Source organism: Acomys minous, assembly GCF_964271855.1.
Source record: "Acomys minous genome assembly, chromosome: 2".
Lineage (NCBI taxonomy): Eukaryota > Metazoa > Chordata > Mammalia > Rodentia > Muridae > Acomys > Acomys minous.
Window position 1 is genome coordinate 34,906,135 of NC_140484.1, and position 26,079 is coordinate 34,932,213.

A 26,079-nucleotide genomic window follows, 5' to 3' on the forward strand; every position below is an offset into this window, starting at 1 on the left:
GCTAAAGGATGCCTTGGTTATGGACACAGTCTATGGACTGACTTGCTTTCTTAATTATTGGCAAATAATATCCAGTTTGTTACACCTCACAGTGGCTTCATACTTCAAACATGTAGTAATCGGTTTACTTATAGAAACTTGAGGTAAAACACTTTTACATTGCCAGTAAATAACAGTTCATTGAAGTAATGGAAGGTTATACACCCATTAAAATTATATTGAGATTATTCAGTGCCATAAAAAGAATTACTCAGAGAGATACACGCCACGTGTCTTCTATATGCGTATCTTAGCTTTGGGCCTTTAGATTTATGGGTTTGGAGATTTATGGCTTGGAGTATTTGTAGGAATTGGGAAACTAGAACGGGGCTGAAGGTAGGGGAATGGGAGAAAGATTATAAGGATGAGGTGGTATGAAGGGGAAAAGGGGATCATGGGTGATGATTAGGGAGGAAGGGAGGGGAGGACAGGAGCAGATTGGGGGGTAACTAACACTAAGGATGCTTGATAAAGCCATATGGAAGCGCGTGAGCACACACACACACACACACACACACACACACACACACACACACAGAGGAACAGAGAGAGAGACAGAGACAGAGACAGAGAATATTAAGCAATAATCGCCTTTTGTAACGTGAAGACAACTGAAACAGGCAGAGACCAAGGCGGAGCCTGGAAATGTTAACAATAGTTGTAGGTGTTAGGACTACAGATTATTTTTCTTTTCTTTTTTGTTTTGTTTTTGTTTGTTCGTGCTTTGAGACAGAGTTTCTCTGTGTAACAACTCTGGCTGTCCTGGGACTCACTTTGTAGACCAGGCTGGCCTTGAACTCACAGAAATCTGCCCTCCTCTGCCTCCTAAGTGCTGGCATTAAAGGCATACACCACCATGCCTGGCTTGTTTTCTTATGTACCTCATAAATGCTTGACAAAAATTAACACAGGAGAAACATTTTAAGTTAGTACCTGATGACAATGACACACTGAGTCACTCACTGTTACCAGCTAGAGAAAGGCCAAGCACAGGATGTGCTGAGGGATTGCTCATGCTGGGCACTGTGACCAGCCGATGAGCTATATTACTTCCTTTGCTCCCATCATGCGATCTAGATCCTTTAGATACCAAAACCGAGGTGCAGAGGACTCAGGGTCTTGCCCAGAGCCACAGAGGCAGGGGAGCAAAGTGTCTTAATAGACTTTTCTGTTGGGTACCAGCTCGGCTCAGCTCTGTAACTCCCTTCTGCATCCCAGGGGATGCAACGGACATTGGCAGTTTTTACTCTTTGTCCGCTGAGGTGATGGCCTTGTAGAATGTTAGCAGTTTACTGAGTGAGGCTCAGAGCATTCTCCAAGCACTTAACTACCTGCTTGCTAGGAGGAGCGGAACTTCCAGTTTTTAATCCATTTTGCAGCTGAAGGCAATTAGATTTCCTGATCTTAGTGAGATTTTCCTAACAGGCTGCTTGAACAATGTAACATGGGCCAGACTTCTATATGCCTGCGAGAGTTTTCCTCACATGTCCAGACACCAGGAATTGCATGAGAAGTCTGGGTTGGTTTGATTCAAATTGTACCCTCACTCCGCCTTCCAGCTGCAGAGTGTATGTCATGCCTTCCAAGGGTCCAGGAAACCGGGGATGCATCCGGTGGTTCCCATCTGGTCCCCATGTAAGAAAGCACATAGCTGACAATTGCATGTGCAAATGGAGAAGTCCCTTGATGTTTGGGTAACCACATCCATGCCTTGAGTCTGCTTTTTCTCTAAATTCCACTGAGCCATCCATCTCCTCACTCACGCAGCACTCCTTAAGGGTTGGCAGCCCTCTCTGACAGCTGGGACTTAAAGAGTGAGTGCTTGGTATTCATGTTCGTGGCTTCTTGGCTTTGGGCTTCGTGTGTGTGTGTGTGTGTGTGTGTGTGTGTTAAACAAAGAGGGCAGGAAACAGGCGTCTTTGTATATATTGCTAGCTATAGCACTTCATAGGTAGACATGGTGGCATCTGTGTGGTCCTGTAGGACACTCCGTGAAGTGTCTGTTTATTGCGCTCTTTACTTTCCTTGATCCATTTTTGGGATGTGATCCCGTTAAAGTCATGTGATTCCATCCTAGGGCAGCGACCCAGGGAGTGGGAGACATTGAGGAGTGTCATACTTCGTTTTCCTTTTAATAAATGACTTGCTTAAAGCCAAAAGGGCCTTACAGGGGGGCACTTTTCTTGAGTGAGTTCGCACATGAGACCGATCTGCTTTTGTTAGTGTTATGTTACTGGGGAACATACTCGGTATCAAGGTTCTGTATGTACTCTTGAGACTCCAGCCTTAGGGTTGAGTGGTGCGTCTCTGCTCTCAAAGTCTTTAATTGGACCTCATTAGAAAATGAACCCATCCAAAAACGTCAGTTAGAGGAATGATTGTTAGCGTTCTGAAGGAAAAGGAGACGGCATGAAAATGTAATAAATTAGTTGTATACACGTGATGCAAAACGATGGAAGTGATGAGGAGACAGCCTTGTTTATGTCTTAGGACACTGGTCTGTGAGCAGTGGAGGGGCATTTTATTTCCATCAGCACTTACATGTCCCTTCTTGGGTGAAGACAATACCGACACAATCAAGTGATGTATAAGGCTTGGTGGGAGGCCATGGTGGTGCTAGAAGAAGTGCAAAAGCCGCACGAGAAGCTGCCACCCTGTCCCCTTTCACCAAGCATTTAAAATGCCAGCTGACTGGGAGCCAGTTGACCCATTTCTCTACTTATCTCTGACTCTGGCAAGACGTGTGCCCACTTCCATATCTGCAGAGCCCTATGTGACAATGTCTTTTCCCCTTTGTCTGGCTGCCTCGTGTGCTGTGAAGTTCAGGGCTAGAGGGTCTGTCTCACCTTCTTTCCAAGCGGGAGCTGAAATGGTCTTAAGCGGCAATAAGGTCCCTCCAAAATAGTCTTGTCCTGGGTTGGGTCATCCTTAGATCCAACCAAAGCCATGCAGTGGGAGGTTCAGAGCTGGGACTCGGGAGTGCCGTAGTTTGCCTTCCCCAGCTGAGCCTGGGTTTTACCCAGGAACACAAGGCAGATCTTGCCTTTCAGCACTGTACTCCAAACTGAAGCCAGTTAGGTAAGCAGGCTGTAGTTTGTTTGCAAGGTAGTTGTCTGTTACTTTGACAGAGGCTCGTATTTCTAGGACTTTCCCAGAAAGTGAAACAATGGATTAAAGAGCCTACCACCTAGGGGAAAATAATTTTAGGAAGTGCCAGGGTTTTGGGAAGACATTAGCATTATATTCAGCCATGTCTAGGCTTAAAAGAATTTTTCTTACAGAACCTTAAGTGAGTACTTTTGGCTTTGCAGATAAATACATTAAGCTCAGAGAGGTTAAGGGGTATATATATCCTGGACCCCACTCCTTGACTTGACACAAGCTAGAAGTGTCTGGGGAGTGGGACCTCAAAGAGAAGATGACCCTGTCATATTTCCCTGTGGCCATGTCTGAAAGGGCCCAGCCCACTGTGGGTACTACCAACTCTGGGCAGGTGGTCCTGAGAGGCATAAGAGAGAAGGCTGAACAGGTCATGGGGAGAAGGCAGTGAGCAGTGGTCCTCTGTGACTTCTGCCTCAGCTCCTGCATGAGTCCCTTGCCCTGACTCTTCTCAGTGATGGACTATATAAATTGCTTTTGTTCACAGGTGTTTTTTATTACAGCAATGGAGCTGGTGTTTTATCACAGAACTAAGACATGGTACAAGCTCCTATGTAGTTCAAGTTGGGTATCTTCCCTTTATTCCCTGAGTCTCAAATGTGCATTTATTTATCTTAATAGCTGCCGGATATTGAAAGGCGTGAGTTTTCTGATGAGATTTGTCTTGGGTTAGCTGGGAGAGGGAAGGCTAGCAGAAGAGGCAACAACACAGGCATGCAGAGGTGAAGATGATGGGAAGACAGAGACCAGGGTAATGGGTAGATACCAGAAATTGGAGGTGCTGGAGGCCCTTCCATGGCCTTGTATGCACCTTGGTTTTGTACTTCAGGCCTTCAGAACCACAGGAAGCCAGCACGCTCTAGTGTTAGCCACTATGTTGTTGACAGTTTGTGTGGCAGCTGTAGGAAAGGGTCCTGATTTTATATTTGTTTGCAGATTTTGTATTAATTTGTTAAGTCTACCATAACGAATGACCCACTTAGCTTAAAACAACAGCAACTTCTTTTCTCACAGATCTGGAGCCCAGAAGTTGAAATGAAGGCGTTGGCAGGGCCGTGTTCCCCAGAGACTCCCTAGAAGGATCTGTTCCACGGCTCTTCTAGTTTCTGGTGGCTGTTGGCATTCCTTGGCTTCCTGGGATGGTGGACACATTGCTCAGCCACAGTCTTGGCCTCTGTGTTCACCTTCTTCCCATGTGTCCTCCTCTCTGTGTGTCCATGTTAGTGAAAAATTCCAACCTTCCATAATGGAATTGGCCCAAATGAATCAACCTGCTCCCTGGCTGACCACTATAGGGGAATGCTGCCGTTTTGGAGCTTAGAGTTGCTCTCTGCTGTCTCAAGATTGGACATTCACCAGGGAAGGAGGGCAGGTCAGCCTAGCTGAACAGAAACCCATGTTTCTGAGCTCCTGTACAACCTCTTTACCATGTTGGTCACTTTCTTCATAAGCTCTTGGACAATGATAGGAGTGGGAGGGGACAGGGGTTGATGGGCACTCAGAGACTGGGCACCTTGATTATTGTGTTGTTTAGTTTTGGCCAACTTAACACAAACAAGGCTAACCTACACAGAAGGAATGTCAAGAGAATTGCTTCTATCTGATTGGCAGTACCATCCCTTAGCAGGTAGCCCTGGGCTGCATATAAAAGCAGTGGAGCAGTGAAGGGCAACACCCAGTAGGCAGCTCTTCTCCAAGGCCTCTGCTTCAGCTCCTGGTGCCAGGTTCCTGACTTGAGTTCCTGTTCTGACTTCCTTTGGTGAAGGAATGTTCCTAGGGGTTGTAAGCTGGAATAAACCCTTTCCTCCTTAAGATTATGGTCACGGTTTTAGCCCAGCAACAGAAAGCTAACCAGGACAGAAGCCCCCTGTTTATTCTGCTCACTTCTAGTGCTCTTCACTCTCCTGTGGCCCTCGAACTGAATTTTTAAATTTATTTTTATTTATTCACATTACATTCTGATTACTATCCCCTCAATTGTATCTTCCCGTTCCTATCCTCCTTACCTCTCCCGCCCTATTCCCCTCCCCTAGACCTCTGACATGGGGGCCTTCCTGTCCCACTGGCTGACCACAGCCAATCAGGTCTCATCAGGATAGCCTGCTTCCCCTTCCTCTTTGTGTCCATAGGGCCTCCCTGCTAAGGGGAAGTGATCAAATGGCAGGCACTAGAGTTCATGTCAGAGGAATCCCTGCTCCCCTCGCCCCTGTTTCCACCCCCCACACCATCAAGAGTGAGCTGTCCATTGGCTATATCCTCTACTGAATTTTTGTGGGCTGTTAACTATGTTTGCCACAGCTGGGAAATTAAGAACTAATTACTTTTAAATGGCTAAATAGTATTCCATAAATGTTTTTTTTCCATTATACTTTGTCTAACTGATTCTTTGTTACTGGACAAGATTGCTTTAAAATTTTCATTTCAAGTAAATGCATCACAAGACACCTTTTCCAATGTTATTACCTATTCACTAACTAATTTATTGTGCCAAGGAAGGAGTCCATGACTTCGTGAAGCATACGAGGCAAATGCCCAGCCACTGAGCTCTATGCCAGCCTCCTGTCTACCAGTTAAAAACATTTTTCTTTAAGAATAAGTATAGACAATGGGGAAGACAAACAGTTATGGATGGGAGTCATTAGCACTTTATAGATGTTCTTGAAGGAAGTGGTGAGGTCATGTGTGTCCCTGTTGCACATTGACTATTTCATGGTAGATAATCAATAACATGAGCTGAGCGACAATGGGAGTTTTAACGGAAGTGTATGGAAGGTGCTTTGTCAGGGCCCTGGATAATAATGGGGTGTCTCTGTCATTGTCTGTCTCCCCTGTCTTGGCCCAGGAGTACTGCTGGGCATCTACTGGTAGTTATTAAGGGTATAAAATTGGGCATTGTTTCTGACTGCTTCCTCAGAGCTCCAGTCTTACCTACTGGTTAAAAAATGAGCATAGCCGAGTGGCATATGTAGTAGCATGCATTCACTCTCTCTTGCTTTGGTGAGATAGGAGATGGGCCACTTCTGCTTGCAATCCTCATGACGTCACCATTGGGTATTGCTAGGAGTTTGCCATACGAAGCCTGAGGAGCTGCTCCAAAGGACTCACTCATGAGGCTGCCACATGGTACAGGCTATTGGTGGGAGGCTGCGGTTGCTCCACGCACAGGCCTCGCCACAGGGACCCTTGAGGGTCTTCAGAACATAGTGCCACCAGAGTCTCCATGAATAAGCAGCCGGGAGAGGCAGATGGGAAGTGTCAGCATCCTTCTCAGCTCCTGAGTGGAAGGGGCTGGTGGGGTTGTATTGTTCACCTTGATTGGCACTGCATAGGGAACTGCACGGGGCCGGGGCCCCATTTCCAGAAGGCAAGGCTCACTGTGGGCTGTGTGGACACTGGCTACCACAGCATGTCCCTGCCATTTTCATGCCGCTTTCATGTTCTAGTCATTAAAACATCTCACAAACTGAGCAACACTTTATTTCTACAGTTTGGGGAACTCTTAGCTAAATGCCGCAGACAGTCTTTAGCCTGTGCTCTCCTCACCCCTCCCTCTTGCACCGGCTTTTTGTCATTGTGCGGTCCTGGTTTCCCAAAGAGGGGTTCCTTCAAGTATATTGTATGCTTTGATATTATTCCCCCTACATATGCCCCCCCTCATCCTGTCAGGCTCTTTTCCTTCCTCGGTCTTTCTCTATCATGTTATTTATACATTCAAACACACACACACACACACACACAAGACTCAGTCATACATATTCTCACATTAATACACACACACTCATGTACACATATACACACCCACCCACCCACATTCACATACACATATACGCTCACCCACCCACACTCACGCACACACTCCTTCACACTCACACACAGATACTCACGCTCACCAAACACACAAAGGGTTTTGTATCTTTTTAAGATCTGGAATAAAGTGTAATACTACCCTATTGAATTTGGCTTATTTGGCTCAATGTAGTTATTTCCAGTTGTGTCTAATTTTCAGCAAATAACATAGTTTCATTCTTCTTTATGTTGACCCCGCCCCCACCACCACCACCACCAAGGCTGACCCCATCCTTTGTCAGTTGTGAATAGAACTGCAGTGAACACAGAACTGCAAATGTTCTGTGAGATGCTGACCTACACCTACTGGCCATGTTCTGAGGACTGGTACAGCTGTTAAGATTTTTTTTTTCTATAGAGCTTATATCAGTTTACACACCCACCAACATTGCTGGCTTTTCTTTCCCTGACCCTTGCTGCCATTTGTTATTTGTCTTTTGTATGGTTTCTGGTCTGACAAGGGTAAAAGGAGTCTCAGTGTAGTTTTAATTTGCATTGCCTTGATGGCTAGGATGCGGTCCAGCTTTTCACATTTGTTGTAATTTGTATGCATTGTTTTGAAAATGTATGTTAGCCCCCCCCCCTTTTTTCATTAGCTTGTCTGGGGTTGTATTGAGTAGCTTTTAGAAATAGAGCCGCTGCCAGTTTTTCAGTGATGCTACTTCATTTTACCTTGTAGTGTCTTCCTCAAATTTTGTAGTTATTCATATATTCTAGACACTAACCACTGTCAGATGTATAGTTAGCAAAGACTTTGTCCTGTTCTGTTGACTGTCTCTTCATTTTATTAATTGTTATCTTTGCTTGGAGAAGTTCTAAATTCCACACAACCCACTTGCCAGTTCTTGAGGCTGTTTCCTGAGCTACCGGCATTTCATGAAGTCCTTCCCTTGCCTTGGTCTTGATGTGATTTCGCTATGCTTTCCTTGGACAGTTTCGGAGTTTCAGGCCTCACCTTAAGGCTTTGATCACTTTGAACTGATTTCTGTACAGGGTGAGAGGTAGGGATCTAATTTCTCACTTCTGCCTCTGGATAAGCAGCTTCCCTTAGCACCATTTATCGAAGAAACCCTCCTTTCTACAATGCGTGTTTTTGAAACTTGTCAAACTCACGTGGCTACAGATGTGTGCAAGTGTGTCTCTGGGTCTTCCATTTGCTCTATGAGCATGTGGCTCTTTTTGTCCCAGCGCCATGCTATTTTTGTTACTATGCCTCTATAGCAGAGCATGACGTCAAGTATGGTGATACCTCCTGCATTATTCTTTTTCCTCTGGCTATTTGCAACTTTTTGTGCTTCCATGTGAATTTTAGGGGTGTTTTTCTTTTTCCATGAAGACTGTCATTGTAACCTTGGTGGGGATTGCATCGAGGAGCTTTAAGTAATAAAGTCACTGTCACTCTGCCAACAATGCCAATTCACTATATCTTCTAGTGTCTTCCTTAAGTTCTTTCTTTACTGTTTTGAACTTTTCAGTGTAGCAATCTTTCCTTTCCTTAGTTAGGTTTCTTCCTAACTCTTTTACCTCAGTTTTTTTTTTTTAAGCTCTTATGGGTTGGATTGAATTCCCGATTTTCTTCTCATCATGCATGTTCGTGGGATAGACAAAGGTTGCTGATTTGTGTGTATAGGTTTGCATGCTGCAGCTTTGCTGAAAGCTTCTACCAGTGCTGAGAGTTTTCCTGTGGCATTTTCAGAATCTCTCCTGTGCAGAATTATGTCATCTGCCATAGGGATCAGGATCACTTTCCCCACCCATATCCGTTCTCTTCTCTTGCCTTATTGCATTGGCTAAGACTTCAAGGACCATTATTGAATAAGAGTGGAGAAAGCACACACCTTTTAGCCCTTTCCTGACTTGAAAAATAAATTCAATCATCCCCATTTAGAACAATGTGGGGGTAAAGGTCATTTATACCCTTTTTCCTATGTTGAGGTATGCTTCTTCTATTCTTGGTTTCCCGGGGCTTCATCATGACACCATGTTGGACTCTGTCCAGAGCCTCTTCTGCATCTGTTGAGATGATCGTATGATTTCCGTCTTCGAGTCTGTTGATGTAATGCATCACACCTATTGATTTGCATGTGTCAAAATGTTCATCTTGGAACGATGCCAACTTTGTTGTGGTGAATAATGTGTGGTTGAATTCAGTTTGCAAGTATTTTATTGAGAATTTGTATGTGTATTCATCAGGGAGGTTGGCCTATAATTTTCTATTTTTTTGTGCCCTTAATTGGTTTGGTATTAGAGCGATTCTGCCTTTGGAGAGGGGTGGGGGAGGGCGACAGCATTCCTTCCCTTTTTATTTTATGAACTAGTTTGAGGAGCACTTGTGACTGTTCTTCTTTAAAGGTCTGGTATAATTCAGCAGTGACGAAGCCAGGCTCTTAGAACTGGCAGACGGTTTGTTACTGCTTCAATCTCTCTATTTTTTTTTTTTTTTTTGTAGATCTAGTTAAGTTGTTTACGTTCTTTTGTTTTAAGGGTAGATCATATATCTATGGGAATTTATCAGTTCCTTCTAGGTCTTCTAATTTACTAGAATATGTTACAAAAATATTCTCCAATGATCTGGATTTTATTGGTGTTTTCTGGAATGTCTACCTTATCATCAATGATTTTTATGACTTTGGGTTTTTTCTCTGTTTCTGTTTCTGTTGCTCTGCCTGTCTGTCTGTCTCTCTGAATTAGTTTAGTTAGAAGATTGGCAGTCATATTTATCTCATCAGAGGATCAACTCTTTGTTTCATTGATTCTTTATATATTCTGTTAATAATTTAATTTCTACTGTTATTTTTATAATTTCTTTCTCATCTAATGATTTTTGTCTTGTTTTGTTTTTCTAGGACTTTGGAGTTCATCATTAAGTTGTTTTTCTGTTATTTCTCTGATATTTTTATTCTTATTTTTTAAGAAGTAGACAATTATGCCTATAAAGTTTCCTCTTAAAAGGCCTTTTATCATATACCAGAGGTTCTGGTATGGTGTATTCTTTTGGTTTTAGGGATTTAAAATTTTTCCTCATAATTTCCTTGATGACTCATACATCATTTGGTACTGTGCTGTTTGATCTCCATGAGTTTGTACATTCTATGATGTCTTGCTGTTGAGATCTAGTGTACTTAATTGTGATCAGATAGATGAAATCACTTCAAATTTCCAATATTTGTCACAACTTGCTTTGTTTCTTCTTTGGACAAGTTTCCACAGCTTGCTGAGCAGAATGTATATTCTAGAGTATTGGGTGGAATATTGCATAGATGTCTATTAAGTCTATTTGACCTCTTTTACTTAACTTTGATGTTTCTTTGTTGAGTTTTTAGGGATCCTAGGTGACTTGTCATTTGGTGACAGTGACATTAAAATCACCCATGGAAGCTGTATTGAGGCCAGTCTGTGCTATTACATCAAGTATTATTTATCTTCATATAATGAAATTGGGTATGCCGATGTTTCATGCTTTTCATTTTTGTAATTGTAACTTTTGTTTACTTGGTTGGTCCATTCATCATTATGCAGTAACCCTTTTTAAAAAAAATCTCTTCAGACTGATTTTGTCTTCAAGTCTATTTTGCCCACATTAGTATGGCCACACCTGCTTGCTCTCTAATTCTATTTGCTTGGCTTGTCTGTTTTTTCATCTGTTCACTCTAAGGCCATATTTGTCTTTGCTAGAGAGCCGGTGTTGCTTGTAAAATCTAAATACATGGGTTTTGTTTGTTTGTTTGTTTTCCTTTGATTAGAGTCTCACTATATATCCATATTTTTATGTAGACCAGCCTGGCTTCAAACTCACATAAATCCTTCTGTCTCTGCTTCCTGACTTCTGAGAGTAAAAGCAGTGAGCCACCATGTCCAGCTGGGTCCTGGTGTTTAATTGCATCTGCTCCTGTTGCCTTTTGATTGGAAAATTAAGACTATTCTTTTTTTCTTCCTTTCTTTTTTCCCTAGACAGGGCTTCTCTGTGTAATAGCCATGGCTGTCCTTGACTCACTTTGCAGACCAGGCTGGCATCGAACTCACAGAGATCTGCCTGCTTTTGCTTCCCAAGTGCTGTGATTAAAGGCCTGCACCACTATGCCCAACCCTTAAGACTATTCTTATTCTGAGTTATTATTGAAAAATATGGATTAATTTTTAAAATTTCATTGTTTTTGCAGCATTTACTATGTTCCTAGTCCCCATTCACTTGTGGCTCTACTATGGTTTATTGTTTCCTGGGGCCTTATGGGTATGTCTCTTTGGTGTGTAAGAGTATGTAACACACGAAGTATGTCTCTTCATGTGTCCTATGCTTCCCTGGGTTCCCAGATTTAGCATGCAGGCAGAGAGGGACCTTTGCCTTAGCTTAGCTCTTGACTCAGTGGGGGTCTTTTAATTTTGATTTATTAAGTTAAAAGTTGATTAGCATGTATTAATTATATACAATATATATCTAACTATGGCATTTTTGCACATGTATGTAACATTTTTGACTATGTGCACCCCTTCCCATTTCCCTCTAGTCCAGTGTGGGGAAGAGAAAGTTTCCCAGCACCATCCCATCCATTGCCTTGGGTGTGGCTTTCATCTCCCTTCCTCGGTGCTCTTTAGTGTTCTGTCACTGAACATACAGTGTGAGTTTTATGCGAGTATCTCTTTGCCTTAACCCGCAATTCCAAATGCTGCTGTTGCCCTCACTGTGAGGAAAGCACACCCAGTTGGAGCTGAGCCCTCTAGGATGCACTATGGACTTTTTCACCTGTTCTGCATTACAACGTTTTCTTTCTTTCTTTGCTACTTACATGAGTGTTCTTCTTCTCTCATCCTTCCAGTAGGACAGCTGATGGTTAAGTGTCCCTACCCTCATCTGGACAGTCTAGCAGCTCATGTGTCCTAATTTCAGTTCTGTTGTTGTCATGAAGTTCCCTGAAGAAAATAACTTACAAGTCCAGGCTATTGTCCGTGCTTGTGAGGAAGACAAGGCAGAAACTTCAGTCACATCATACCCTTAGTCAGTAACAGAGAAAAATAAATTTATACATGCTTGATTGCTTCTGCTCGCCTTGGTTTCTTCACTTCTACACAGTTCAAGACTTTGCCTAGGGAATGGTGCTGCCCACGGTGGGCTGAGCCTTCCCATATCAGTTAATCAACACAGTCCCCCACAGGTGTGCCCACAGGTCAATTCAACGTAGATAACACCCTACTGAGACTTTCTGGGTGGCTCTAAATTGTGTCAAGTTGACAAAGGTAACCATCATACCTTCATGGGTATCATCTGCTATCTTCCCCTTTACCAGTTTATTTTTCATAGAGAACTTGTTCATTAGTTTTAATACTAATCAATTCACAGATGTTTACTACACACTTACTGTCTGGAAGGTTTGCTGTAGGTTATTTAGAAACAGTGAATAAATAATTCTTGGGGGTTATACACAGTGGGTAAATAAATAATATGGAAAGTACTAGGTGATAATCTATGATGCGGGAAAGTTTATGAGGACAAATAGAAAATAATGCGAGGTGGCACTGTGAGTACCATTTCAGAGGGCTGTCATGGTTTCTATCTCTCACATTGGAGTAGAAACCCAAAGGCATGGCAGCAAGAGTGGGATGTGACTGGTCACATTGCATGTTCAGTCCCAAAGCAGAGAGCTGAGCATGCTCCTGCTCTGTTGGATTTCTTCTCTTTATTGAGTCCAGGACCAAGCTCATAGAATGGTACGGCCATTTAAGGCAGTTAGTTTTTCCTCCCTCAGCTAACCTGATCTAGATAATTCCTCATAGACATACCTGGAGGCTTGTTTCCATAGTGATTCTCTATTGCATTAATGTGGCAATCAAGATTAAAGTATCATACTGAAGAAGCGAGAAGTAGGAAGCAGTCCCTTTCTTTTTACTTGTCATTTCTAACACCTTCATCATTATAGTTTGTGAGTCAGACCTAAACTAAGAATTTATGTGAGCTCAGCAAGCCTGTTGGTCACCAAAAGCAGATTTTTTCAAACTACTAGAGATCAATGATCTTTAAGTAACTACTAGTTAGCAGTGGAAGACTAGGTATGAATACCCCAAATGGACTTGGAGACTGGGTGGGGCACACAATGCTGGTACTCCTTTTATTCGGCTTTCCTAACATAAAAGCTGTTCGATTTCTTTGGATAGGAGATGGATTACCTCTTCCTGTTGAAATGCTTTTAATTTCATGAGCCTTAAACTGATTTCTCCCCCTGGATGGTTTAGATTGGAAGACTGATTATTGGGCAGAATGGCATCTTGTCGACACCTGCAGTCTCCTGCATTATCAGGAAGATCAAGGCAGCTGGTGGAATCATCCTCACGGCCAGCCACTGTCCTGGAGGGCCCGGGGGAGAGTTTGGAGTGAAGTTTAATGTTGCTAATGGAGGTATGTGGTTCCAACTATACCTTATCTGATTTATTTCTTCGTGTGTTATTATACTCTCTGATGATAGACAGGCAAAGCAGAGAGGAGCCAGCTTAGAAACTTCAGTGAGGTGCCCAAGGCGATGTCGTTCCAAGGAAGTAACATATGGCCCCCTCAGACGCACGGACTGGCCTGTTGATCTCCTTTATGCTTCAGCCAAGTGAAAGATGGCATAGTTGATAATTAACTGATTGATAAAAGGGGACTCTGGTTTTTAAAGTGAGAGCATACGCTGAAGGTCATTTAAAATATCGCTCTCATTTTGCAGAGAAACAAATGGAAGCCCCGGGAGACTGACTTACTCTGGAAGGTCACAAGGCTGCTCAGAGGCAAATGAACTTTAGCCTAAGTCTTCATCTCAGTGGAGATGTTTGTTCACACACACACACACACACACACACACACACACACACACACACAAGATTTAGTTAATTTTTTTTTAAATGTATAGAAATGAATAGTGTGGAATCCTAGTAAGCTGTGAGATGAGTTATTTTAAAAAACAGAATGTAGCTGGGTTCGGTGGTGCCCACCTGTAATCCCCGCACTCAGGGAGGCAGAGGCAGGCAGATTGCTTTGAGTTCGAGGCCAGCCTGGTCTGCAAAAGTAAGGCTAGCCCAGGCAATAAACAAAACAATACAAAACAAAACACCCAACCAAACAAAAACAAACAAACAAAACAACCCCCCAATCCAAAAAATTCAAAAAACCCCCAAAACAACAACAAAAACAACTAGAATGTACAGAAAAGTAGGGAGAGTCACACATGGTGTCCAGTTATCCATTATTGATTTTTTTTTGGTAATCATTCCCCCCCCCCAGGGTATTTTAAGGCAAAATTCAGCATGAAGACATTTTATACCTAAACATTTTTTTTAAAAAGAAAGACACATCTCCCCACAACTATGGTAGCATGCTGTGTTATTTACTTTTCATTCCCTGTGATGAGCTCCTGACAGAAGTAACCTAATTAAAGAGGGGTTTATTCTGGCTCACAGTTTGCAAGGATTCAGTCCACCATGGAAGGGAAGGGTTCAGGGGAGGAAGGGGAGGAACGGGAGGAAGGGTTCAGGGGAGGAAGGAGAGGAAGAGGAGGAAGGGGAGAAAGGGAGGAAGGGGAGGCTGCTGCTGCTGCTGCTGTGTGTGTGTGTGTGTGTGTGTGTGTGTGTGTGTGTGTGTGTGTGTGTGTGAAGGGTTGGGAGAGAAGGGAGAAAATGTTGGCTTTTTTGCATTTCCCTTTTTATTCAGTGTGAGGCTTCTGCCAATGGCATGGTGCCACCCACAACTGGAGTGGGCCTGTCCTCTTCAATTAAACCATTGTGAAACAGCCTCAAGAGGTGTTTTCTAGCTGATTCTAAACCCAGTCAAGAATGAATGAATGACAATGAAGACCAACCCATCACACATCCCTAACAAAAACAGCACTGGTCCTCTACTACCATTTACACCTAATCTCTAGTCAGCCCCCCCACAGTGATTGTCAAAGTTTTATTGCGTTGTTTGTGTATGAGAGCATAAGCTGAATTTTAATTTTAAAAAACCCAGTTATTATTGTGAATTATTCCAGGCAGCAAAACAGCACAACAGTACACTGAAAAGAAGAATTTATTATTGTTGCTTCCCTTTAGCCATTTTGCACATTATTTAAAAAATAAGTTATTCATAAACCATGAATAACTTATTCATGTTGAATGTTGAACACACATGCACACATATACAACATACACACACGTGTACACACACATGTGCACACATGCACACACACACACACACACACACACACACACACACACACTAACCACAAGGAAAAACTAGAGCACATCTATGCCTGAGGAAGTAGTCAACTATAGTATAGAAAGTCACCAAGCCACAAAAAGTAGAAAAAAGTAACAAAGAGCCTAGGAAACAACCAGAGAGCAGTCAGCTAAGTGGGAGGGGTAAGTACTTATGAGTGATACCCCAGAATGCAAATGGATTGACTTCCTCAATTAAAATATGTAGAGTGGCTGAATGGGCACAAAAACAGCTATTTCCTAGCTGCCTGGAATAGACTCTCGGAAGCTTTCAGAGCACAAATAAGTCACAAGGGAAGGGATGGAAGAAGATATTTCTGAAAGTGAGACACCAAAGGAAACCAAGGCTGGTAAAATATAACTCAAGTCGAATAATTATTACAAGGTAAAAAGAAGGGCATCGTGTGATGATAAAGGCTATAAGAACTATAAGACTATATGTGCTCAATGCTGAGGCTCCTGAATACCAAAAAGCAAATCTTAATGGATATGAAGGAAGAAATTGGGTATCAGGATACCAATAGTAGGGCATGTCAATATCCCATTATCAACACTGGGTAGATCAACAAGGCATAAACTTTTCAAGAAAATATGGGATGTGAGATGTACTCTACACCAAATGGACCTTGCAGGCATGAATAGAACTTATGTCTCATGACAGTAGGGTATGTTCTTCCTCAGGACATGTGGAACATTCTTTAGGTAGAATACATGTTAGGCAATACAGTAACAAACTCAAGAATTAAATGGGCTATCACCTTATACTTGCTAGGATGGCTACGATGACAATAGTAGGTGATAACTATTTGAGCGGATAGGGAGAAAGAGAAGCCTAGAACAGTTGGAAAGAACTTAGGTTGCTACAACTATTAAGGAAAAACAGTATGGAGGAAAAATGAAGCTTCCATATGAGCAAGCCATCTCTCTTTTGGCTCTGCAAACAACAATGCTGGACCACCATATTGCAAAGAAATCTACACTCCCATTTTCTTTGTAGTATCTTAACCACAATAGCTAAGATATAGAAGCAACCCACGTATCTGTTAATAGATGAATGGATGAAGAATGTGGTAGACACATGATGGCATAGTATTCAGCCTTAGAAAAAGAAGCCCTGCCATTTGTCACAACATGGATGGACCCGGAGGGCATTCTGCTAAGTGAAGTAAGTGTGAGCTTACTTACAGGTGGAATAGAGTTAGTCAGCTCTATAGAGACAGAGGATAAAACCAGCACTTGCCATTGTTGGTGAGGACATGGGGGAAAAGATGGAGAAATAGAGGTCAAAGGACACAAGGAAGCAGACATGTTGGATGAACAACTCTAGGGATTTAATGTACAGGAGGAGTGTTGCAGATGATTGAATTGCAGTGTATTCATGATTTTATTCAGTTGATCTTAGGTGCTTTGCTACAAGAAAACTACCTGTGTAATGATAGATATGTTATTTGATCCACCATAGTAACCATTTTATTTATTGTGTGTGCACATATGTGCACATGCATGTGTATGTATGTATATATGTGTGTGTATGTATGTATGTATGTATGTATGTATGTATGTATATATATATATGTGTGTGTGCATATAGAGGGCAGAGGTCAACCTTTAGGGTAATTTTTATTTTTTAGAGAAGAAGTTTTACTGGTCTAGAATTCGCCCTGTAAGCTAGTTTGACCAGCCAGTGAGCCCTGGGGATCTACTGCTCCTGTCCTCAGTGCTAGGATTACAAATACATTCTACAACCTCCACCATTTCCCCCACTTTTTTCCTTTTTCTATTTTTTTCCCCACATGGCCACCAGAGCTCTGAGGCCTTCATGCTTAGAAGGCAAGCACGTTATCAGTTGAGCTATCTCTCCTGGCCTCACTTTATTTCTGTATGTATTCCACAAAATCATGTTGTGAACCTCAATTATACAAATAAAACATATTTTAAAAACAAAGCAAAAACCAAATTTCCTAAGTTCTTCATTTTCTCTGCCCCTCCCCACCCCCATTTTGAATCAATGTCTCACTATGTAGCCCTTGTTGACCTGGAGCTCACTGTGTAGATCAGGTTGACTTCTGCCTCCTAAGTGCTGGGATTTAACCTGTGCGTTACCGCATGCAACAAATGCCCCATCTTTGAAAGCCAGCTTAGGGCAGTGCTGTCTCATTCAGAAAATGCTTCCCCATGGCCTACATCCAGTTCAGCAGCAGCTTTTGAAGATTTCAGATAAAATATGAAGTTTCCAAGATGTTCATACACTGGTGGAACCACAAGCCAGAGTTTGGTATTTTGTAGAAAAATAGAATACATAAGTTGCCAAATGGATAATAAATTTCAAGCAGGCATTCTACATCAGCACCTAGTTTCCTACCTTAAAGAATGTCTTTACACTTGACAACGATGCTGAAGTGTAGCTCTTCACAGTTGATGGTTTCTGGCGGGGTGGGGGTGAGGTGGGGAAGGACTCATATTTCTTTTAGGGACTGGCCACTGGGAGTTTGACTTCACTCTAATGAACATATGGGCAACACAAATTGAACTTGGTGGTTTTGTTTGTTTGTTTGTTTTTTGTGGGGTGGTTTTTGTGGGGAGGGAGGGTGCAAGGGCGGGAGGGTGGACATGGGAGGAATCAGAATCGAGTGTGATCAGGGTACATTGTACAAAATTTGCAAATAATAAGAATATTATGTTGGAGAAAATATCTTTACATTGATTTGTTTAGTTGGGGGGGGGACAGGGGGAGAGTGTTTTTGGCAGTCAGTTCTCTCCTTTCATCATGTGGGCTCCAGGGATCAAGGCTAGGATGTCTGGCTTGGCAGCAAGCATTTTGCCTGTTGATCCATCTCGGCAGCTCCTTTCTCATATCTTATAAGTGTCTCAGTTGTCTCTGTGAGGCATGAGGGGAGAAAAGTGTGATTGTGTAATAGTTCAATTCCGTTACCATTACAGAATATTTAAGACTGAGTGGTGTAAAGAAAAGATGTTTAACTCACAGATTTGAAGGGTAAAAGTTTAGAACACTTAGCCCCATATGTTTGGCCGCTTGTGGGGTCTTTTCTGGCTACATCACAAGATGAAGGGTGACATCATTGTAAAAGTACATATAAGAGGAAAAGAACAGTGACATGATGAGACAGGAAGCTAAAGGGGCTCAGGGACCAGAACTGCTCTTTTTATAACAGTATTCCTCTCCAAGGAACTGACCAGGGTCCCATAAGAACTACATTAATCTCATCTGAGGATGATATTTCCATCGGCTTAACCACTTTTTACTGGGTAGATGGTAATGAGGGCTGGCTGCTGTGTCACAAGCTGATCTAGACTGTGAGGACTCAAAGGCAGCATCTCAAGGCTGCCATCTGCAGAGATGCTTGGAGTAGGAGCACCGGCTGTTCTTTCACAGGTCCTGGGTTTGATTCTCAGCACCTACAAGCTGCTAATAATAGTCTGGTCTATAACTCTGGTGATCTGATGCCCTCTTATGGCCTCTGTGGGTACTGCACACATGTGGTGCACATATAAACTTGAAGGTAAAACATCCATATACATAAAATTTAAAAAATCTTAAAAAACCACAAACAAAAACACGCCATGCTTTATGACTTCAGCTTTCCCACTTGGAGAGGGTGGTAATACTCTGTGATTTTGAGTATTAAGCTCCCTGTAACATATCCAGTGTGTTTTATACAAGTTTTCATACATGTTGGCTCACATGAGGACCCCAGAGTCCTGTTGTGAGAAGAAACCAATAAAGCTCGGATTAGGGTCATGTTCTGGGATTAATCAGGTGGTGGAAGGTGACAAATAAGAGTGTGGAGTGGGTTCAGAGTCAGGCAAATGGATGATAAAGATTTTGTGAATCCTGGGAGCTCAATTATGACATTTTCCAAAGGATTTAAAGGAGTAGGTGCAGTGGGAACAGTGTCAGGCAGCGATGATGACAGTAAACGCAGAAGGAAGTCGCGGGGATGGGACACGTTAAGGATCTTTTTTAAACATTCAAATACTTTTTGGTAGCCTATGGAATTGTGGGTTTCAGCATGACATCTCCTCACATTTATGTCATGGTACTTCAGATCCATCTGCCCCTGATTCTGAGAGTATCAGCATGGGTGACCGAGTAACCCCAGATCATTATGTAGAGCTATGCAAACTCTGGCTAGAACACGCTTTGGTTAAATAAACCAGTGTGCTTTGGTGTTAGACCTCAGACTTCATAATCATGACATACATGGGCAAGTAATGCAGTATTGCACCTGGTGCCACCCCGTGTCTGCTTGCCCCTTTGGGGTACCAGGCACACTGAGCTGGACTGGAGGGAGGGAAGCTGAGCTGGGCACAGGGGAGTGCAGTGCAGGATCTCAGGCAGCAGTGAGCATTCCAGAAACAGACTCCCCAGGAGACAGCTTCAGTGAGACAGCTCATTTAATTGGGAGGAACATAGGCTATTTAGACCTCTGTGGGGGTGATTGTACATCATTGGCTGGGGCCAGGGTGCTGAGGATGCCTCATATGCACAAGGAGGAATTCCAGATGCTGCTGGACATTACCTTATAAGGGGAAAGGAGGTTTAACTTGGCGGACAGGCTATGTGACCTCCTCAGGAAGGCACAGGTGCGGGGACAGGGCTATGTGTGCTGGGGCGTGCAGACCCAGGACAGAGAGGGAGCAGTCTTACTCCTGCCGATCTCAGGATGAGATTTCCAGGGTTTGGGACACGTCTCAACCCTACTCTTGTTCCGGATCGGCTGCCCCTCCGCATGGCTCTTCAGCCCCACAACCTGGAAAGTGAGGGTATGTATGTACATGCATACATACGTATAATTATGTGCCTACGTGAAGGCCAGAGGTTAATATCAGAATATCAGTTGGCTTCCTTCGTCACTATCCGCCTTATCTTTTGAGACAAGGTCTCTCTCACTGAACTAGGAGTTCACTGATTGGCTAGACTAGCTGGCCAGTGAGTTCAATCCTTTTCCTGTTTTCCTGCCCTTGTCCCCAGCACCAGGGTTCTAGGCATGGGATGCCAAGCCCGCCCTTTACAATATGTGAGTGCTGAGGCTCCAGGCTCAGGTCCTCATGGTTGTGTGGCAAAGCACTTCAATGACTGATCCATCTCTCAGGCTCTTCTGAGTGCTTGAGGTTTTCACTCATCCCATTTAAGATAACTGTTGATGTAACCTATGAGGGTCTCTCCTGCTTTATGTGCTGGAGTGGAGCTGTTGCCATTCCTTCTTATAGGCATTGCTTCTTATTCAAAGAAGGCAGCTTTGTTCAACATGAATGCATTAGGAACCACATATATTATTTAACATTTTTCTAATAGTTGTATTAAAAATGTAAAAAAGAACATCTAGGCAACACAATTTATTTAACATACTATATCAACATACTTCACTATATAGATATAAAATATTATATAACAAGTTATGTTGGCTGTTTGTACTAACTTAAAATTTTGATGTGCATTTTATAATTGTAGCCATTTTTTTTTTACAATTGTAGCAACTTACAATTTTACTTTGAATAGCAACATTTCAGGTACTCAGTAGCTAAATATGGTGGGTGGTCATCATATTGAATAGTAAGTACAGCTCTATGGAATGGGAAATGAGATGAATCTAGAAACAATTTCTGTTCTGTGGAAAGTTACAATATAGTCAGCAACAATGATTCACACATTAAAAAAAACTACCTAGCTGTGCTGTCTTTTATATTTTTGGCCATTCAGCATACTTATTTATTTAGTTCCTAACATTCTCCAAGACCAAACAAACAAACAAACAACTAAGGCTTGTGTGTTTTAAAAGAGGAGGAAACAAACAAATAATTTCATCCTCAACTCATTTAAAATCTCTCTCTCTACCACTGTTGCCACTTTGACTGAGGAAATATATCAGGGACTTTTACCTGCCTCTCATTTTAAGAACCTAAGCTGTAACAGAGAGTGTAAGTGGGAAAAATCAATTTACCTGGATAACCGCATCTATCAATGCGACAATAGCAAGGAGTAGAATTCTTTTTTTTTTTTTGAGGTGCACTCTGGGAGCTGTGGTTTAAATCTGGAATCCCTCACTTCTGTCAAATGCGTATCCTGTTTGTGTCTCATTTCCTGGATAAAGCTGATTACATAACCAGGTCTCCCCAGCAGGTGTAAAACTATTTTTAGAGTGCATGTATCATTGCTTAGAAAAGTGGATTAAAACAAACATGTGGGTTGTTGGTCTACACAGAGCAGGCAGGGCTGGTCAAATAGCCTCCACAGTGACTGAATATAACATGGGAAATGCGTGGTCTAATTGAACTGTGAATATTCACTGTGTGGAAACCAAATGAATTCCTCCTCCCTAGTGCAGGAGGCCGGTAGGGTTTCTCTGATAGGAATTCTGGAGGCTTTAAAAATAAACACATATTGGGTATCAAATTTTAGGTCCTGCTCCAGATGCTGTCTCAGACAAAATATACCAGATCAGCAAAACAATTGAGGAGTATGCCATCTGTCCTGATCTCCGAATTGACCTATCTCGCCTAGGAAGACAAGAATTTGACCTGGAGAACAAGTTCAAACCGTTCAGAGGTAACAGATATTTTGAAAAAAAAAATAAGAAAAATTCCACGTGGGGGGGCAGCCTTCCAAGAAGGGTGCATATGGTGGAGCCTGGGCATGCGCGGGAGTGCAGTGGTTCAGGCTGGTGCTCAGCGCTTTCTGTAGAGAAGGATACTCGAGAGAGTGTCACTGAGTTAGTCATCTGTAGAGTGGCTCTGGAGGGGTCGTTAGAAAGTGTATGCAGTGCAGAAGGAAACTGGAAAAGCCTCTGTCTTTAGACCTGGACACTTTCAAAAGTCACTCTCCGAACGGTATCATTTTCAGCATAGGAAAAGGTTTGCACTTACCCATCGCAGCATACATGGAGTAGTCTGTGGATCGCCAAAACCTGTCTTTCAATAATTTCTAAGCAGTGAAGGTGAAGATGCAGGTTAAGAGAGCTAAGAAAAACCAATGAGTTGTTAAACTTGCCATGGGAGGTAGGAGTTTCTTTGCCAGGCCAGAACTATGCAATTCTGCTTAATACACTGTGGTTGGTCACCTGCTCTCTACTGAAGTACTGTCTCCAGAGATTTTACAAAGGGATTCAGTAACTACCAAGTGTATTTAGGCAAGCTGTTCAAGAATTAAACAAGCGGTCTGGCATACCATGTAACCACAGAACTTGGGAGATTGAGGAAGAAGGGTCATAAATTAGAAGCCAGCCAGGGCTCCACAGAGAATAAACTAAGAACACAATTTACTATTTTACCAGTTCATTTTGAAAACTATAACAATATTCATACCATGAATATGCACCTCATACCATTTATGCAATTAAAATTATACAGAAGATACTTAGGTAGCATTAGAAGTACTATATTTTATTCTTTTAGTGCCCCAATCTACAAGATTGGGTACAGTTTGCATCACAAAGGTGACCTCATTTGACAAGTAATTTAGTCTATGTCCCGTCTTCTGTAGTGCTCTCTGTACTTTGCAAGGGTGGGGGGTTGATAAAGATGTCTTATGTAGGGCTGAGCACTCAATTATCTCTTATCAATACTTGGACAAATTATGTGTCCTATATTAACTATTTTCTACGTCAGAAGAAGTTTCTGGGGCCAATGTTGAAAGCAAAAGTAACCAATGGATATAAATGTAAACAATATAAATACTTACTTGGCAGTTTGGTAACATGTCCATTTAGCAAGATAACAGTCCTAGATTTCCCTGTAGACCCTATGATCTCCTGGCTATGGGGCTTTTGATTGGGCTTTCAGGTACCAGGGATTAATTCCCTTCTGCAGAGCAGGCCTCAAATCCAATCCAAGCCAAAGGAATTGGTTACCGCTATAACCCTCATGCCACTTGTACACCAGGGGAAAGTTTCTCATTTTATTAACCTTGTTAGAGGTGCACACATACGCAAATGTAGTCATGTAGACAACTAGACAGCCGCACCTAGGTTATATATAACAAAATTATTTAAATATGCCTGACTACATATGATTAAAAAGACTGGGGCTATAAGATGGATGAGAGCTATCAGGTGTTTTCACGGGAAGAAGTTATACATATTTTAATTGTTTTTGTCTTTGGGGAGCCCATTGCTGTAACGGCATTTAGATGTCTCTAAAGTGCTGGTGATAGTCTGGAAAGTAGGTGGAGAGCTTCCTGGCTTCCCAGAGTAATTTGGGGATAACCCTTTGAGATAACTTATGTGCTGCGCTCCTATTGTATTAAGTGGTGCGTAGGGCTTGCATTAATTGAAAACAAATAGTCTTTGGTGTCTCACCTGAAGGTGTAAAGAGCATGTGTAAGATAATGGGAGTGTTTAATTTTCCTAGATTCTTGTTTTCTTGAACTGTCCTTGTGGTTATCAAATATTCTTAGGCAAATGATTCAAGAATTGAAGAGCCAGCGTGAAATTTCCCAAAATATCTTACATTATAGAGTAAGTAAAATGTCTAAAGCATTCAAGGCCTAAAATCAAGATGTATAGTTCATGGTCGGTGATTTTTAATTATTTTTTTAATTAATACTCTCCCCACTTCACAAGATAATTAAATAGTCTGTGCTCCTTAAGAGGTAATTAAATTTGAGTAGATAGTCATATGTCAGTTTAAATGTAAGGAAAGTATTATGAGACATGTGTTTGACCAGATGAAGGGGTAATTTATATCACATATTAAATATTGTCCCTGGATGTACTGAAAAATTATTGAAGGTTGATTGATAATATCTTTAATAGAGGCTTAAGCATTTTGGCTTCAAAGTAACATGACATTGAAAAGTAATATACATATAGCTTTACATTTTTAATTATAGGGGTCTAGAAAGATAGCTTAGTATTTATGAGCACTTTACTGCTTTTCCAGAGTACCACGTGTGGATTCCAACATTTAGCAAACTCATAGCCACCCACAATTCCAACTTCAGGGGATCTGATGCCTCTGCCATCTGTAGGCACCTGACCTCGTGTGCAGATACCCAAATGTGTACACACACATACACAAACACACACACACACACACACACACACACACACACACACACACACACACACACACACACACCCCTAAAGAGAGAAATAGATGTAACTACAAATTTTAAAAAGCAGTACTTTTTTTGGGACAAATTTTTAGTTCTCCCAAATGCAAATGTTTACTCCTCCAAGGAAAAATGCTTTCTGAGTATTACTTGTGTCTGATAGATGCCTGAAAAAGGTGCCACATTCTGTGTGCTGGGTTTTCATGAGTTTTAAATAAAAAGCTTTGCTTGGGATCCTTGATGTCACGCTGGAGAGCCCATGAGTTTGCTGAGCACCTGCAGGTGTTTGCCATGCCCCCGGAAATTAGGTACTAGCTAATGTGAAAGAGGGCTCATGTAAAATCAGGATGCTGCCCCGCATCACCACTTCTGTCCTTGGATCCAGTGTGCGTAATAACATTTGGAAAATAAAGGCCACAGCTGAGGTCACTCCTTTGTGTTTCACACCAGCTGAGCCATTCTTTGGCTAACCCCACAGGAAGACCACTGCATATGTGGGTTGCTTACTAGCACTGGTGTGTGCGCAGCTGGGCAAGAGAGGTGTTGCGAAGATGTGGGCAGAGATGTCAGTACATTTGTATTATACATTCTTCTGGTGGTTAATTTTTCCCTTGCAAAAAGAATGTAGAATGACAGTCTTTGTGCTGTTGCTTATCTGAAAAGCTCGTTGCATTTCAGCTGTGTGGTGATTTGAGTTCTTGTCTGCAAATGGACATTTCTCTGACCATGTAGCATGCAGGTTACGCTGGGATTTTTAATCAGAATTTCCCATCATTAGGGTAGTAATTTTTCTTATGCCTCTAAAGATCATTTCTGGGTATGCTCACTGACATCCTCCCCTCCTGTTTTCCTCCATCATCAGTGGAGATTGTGGACCCCGTTGACATCTATCTCAACCTCCTCCGGACCATCTTTGACTTTAATGCCATCAAGAGCTTGCTGACCGGGCCCAGCCAGCTGAAGATCCGTGTCGATGCTATGCATGGAGGTGAGCTTGTGCTGTTCCAAAAGCAGTGGTTAAGAACTGTTAAGGAGACCTCTACATCTTCAGATACACAGAATGTTCTAGAAAATTTCAAGACTCCAGTTACTTTCTTTTGATGTAAATGACAACAAAAGTTGAACAGATAAATTTGGGGCTGTACCGTGTGAGTGTGAAGTAGATCAAGACTACCTATTTATAGACTTAAAAAAATCTGACTACGTTTTATAATTTAAGCAGCTGAATAAAAGTTATCATGAAAAACATAGATTCCCAACTCCTTTCTTCAGTCGGTGTCCTACTTTCTAGTGTTTACCCCTTTCAGCCCCTCTAGTGGCTTTGAAAATGATCTCCTTGTTATGAAATGCCACAAATACCCAGCTCTTCCTTAACTTTTCAGTTTTGAAGACCACAGGCTTCTCATTGGACTTTCATAGTCAGCCCTCCGCCTGTTCCAGCAGCCCCTGGCAGCTATTCTGCTGCCTTCTGCTTTCATTGTTTTGCTCCTTCCAGAAAGTCATATAAATGGAAGGATAAACTTGGGAGTCTTTTGCTTCACATCTCACACAGCACACTGGTTTTTTTAAATTTTTTAAAAATTTTTTATTAATTTATTCTTGTTACATCTCAATGGTTATCCCATCCCTTGTATCCTCCCATTCTTCCCTCCCTCCCATTTTCCCCTTATTCCCCTCCCCTATGACTGTCCCTGAGGGGGATTTCTTCCCCCTGTACATGCTCATAGGGTATCAAGTCTCTTCTT

The 26,079-nt window shown here is 42.2% G+C and overlaps 1 protein-coding gene across 1 annotated transcript in view; it reads left to right on the top strand.

The window, feature by feature from the left end:
• Positions 1-26,079, top strand: part of PGM5 (phosphoglucomutase 5) — a 172,995-nt gene that overhangs the window by 13,264 nt on the left and 133,652 nt on the right. The window contains exons 2-4 of the mRNA XM_084771729.1: positions 13,270-13,432; positions 21,686-21,832; positions 25,197-25,322. Of these exons, the coding sequence (XP_084627855.1) occupies positions 13,270-13,432; positions 21,686-21,832; positions 25,197-25,322 (436 nt within the window). The remainder of the gene's footprint in view (positions 1-13,269; positions 13,433-21,685; positions 21,833-25,196; positions 25,323-26,079) is intronic.